The following is a 1279-nucleotide window of genomic DNA, read 5'->3' as shown; positions in this document are numbered from 1 at the left end:
TATGCCTGTAATAAGCCACATATGTTTGGGGTAGGCTATGCCTGTAATAAAATATACTGTAAATGTTGGAGTAGGCTCTGCCTGTAAAAGGATTATATGTTGGGGTAAGCTATGCCTCTAATATCACCGTGATGTACAGTACTCCATGGGAATTTCATTATACCAGTGAATCATTTGCCTTTATTTCACCATTTTAGCTAGGAGGACTTTGTCACCCATGAAACTCCTCATGAACAAAATGTGTTGGCTATGAATGTCAAAACCCCCTTAAATACTTTTTTTGAATTTCAATACCTAGGATATAGAAGGGAATGGTTTTGATTATACATTTGAAATTCTGTGCCTATATCTGGAAAAATTATAGATCATGGGTGCACATTTAAATGGGCTTTAAAGTTTAATAATATTTTTCATTTTCATTAATTTTATAGTGCCTAATAATTTATGTGTCAATATTTCTTCAATGCTCACTTCATAATGAAACTTATTAGTTGGTTTTGAATTAAGTAGTTTTGCCTATAATTGATTCCAATCATACTATCTTTAGCATGTTTGATAACATTATCAGATGTTTATTTGATTATTACTAGGCTATATGTAATTTTTCCTTCCCTTTTCCCTTTTTCATTAAAAAAAGTCAATATTTTCACTATAAGTCAATTAAGTACTACCTTGCCAGCAATAAGAATAAACCTGTAATACACCAATCAAAAGTTTTAATTATTGGCCTTCCATTAGCATTCTAAAACATATGTATTCCTTTGACACTTTAGATGTAATAGTTGTAGTCCCCTAGCCTTTAGCCTCAATCATTGAACCATATCTGGACTTTCTGGTGATGCTACCATGATCACATATCAAGCTTCTGATGAAGACGTGTTGGCCTTCTTCATTGGTGTTGGCATAGGTTCAATGAGCAAAAGAGGCAGCTGCTCTCTCCATCAATAACCATAATTAGAAGCTGTTCTCTGGTGTTTTATATTTATTTTCTTATTTCTTTCTAGATTGATCTGACTTCTTTTAAAATTTTATGCATCTACCAGAATTGTTGTTGCAATTGTCTTGGATGACGAAAGACCGACGCTTTCTCCTGATACTTACGTTTTTTTTTTCTTTGTTGTTTCCAGAATGTTCAGGGTACGTATTTGACACAAAGTAACTCTTTCAATTGTTTCTTTCTACTGAAGAACATCACGACAATCAGCTCAAGGCACATAAGAGGGTTGAATAATTTCAAACTAGGTCCATTTGATTGAGGAGTCATTTCAAAGAAGCGGAG

General features: G+C 33.5%; 1 protein-coding gene across 1 annotated transcript in view; it reads right to left on the bottom strand.

Annotated features, from left to right (window-relative positions):
- The window catches only part of LOC137626834 (tyrosine-protein phosphatase 10D-like), a 59710-nt gene that overhangs the window by 53715 nt on the left and 4716 nt on the right, over positions 1-1279 (bottom strand). The window contains exon 2 of the mRNA XM_068357823.1: positions 1142-1279. This exon is cut by the window's right edge and continues 93 nt beyond it. Within this exon, the coding sequence (XP_068213924.1) occupies positions 1142-1279 (138 nt within the window). The remainder of the gene's footprint in view (positions 1-1141) is intronic.

The sequence above is a fragment of the Palaemon carinicauda genome, chromosome 34 (assembly GCF_036898095.1).
Source record: "Palaemon carinicauda isolate YSFRI2023 chromosome 34, ASM3689809v2, whole genome shotgun sequence".
In the NCBI taxonomy this organism is placed as follows: Eukaryota; Metazoa; Arthropoda; class Malacostraca; order Decapoda; family Palaemonidae; genus Palaemon; species Palaemon carinicauda.
This window is presented reverse-complemented; position numbering and strand designations above follow the sequence as displayed.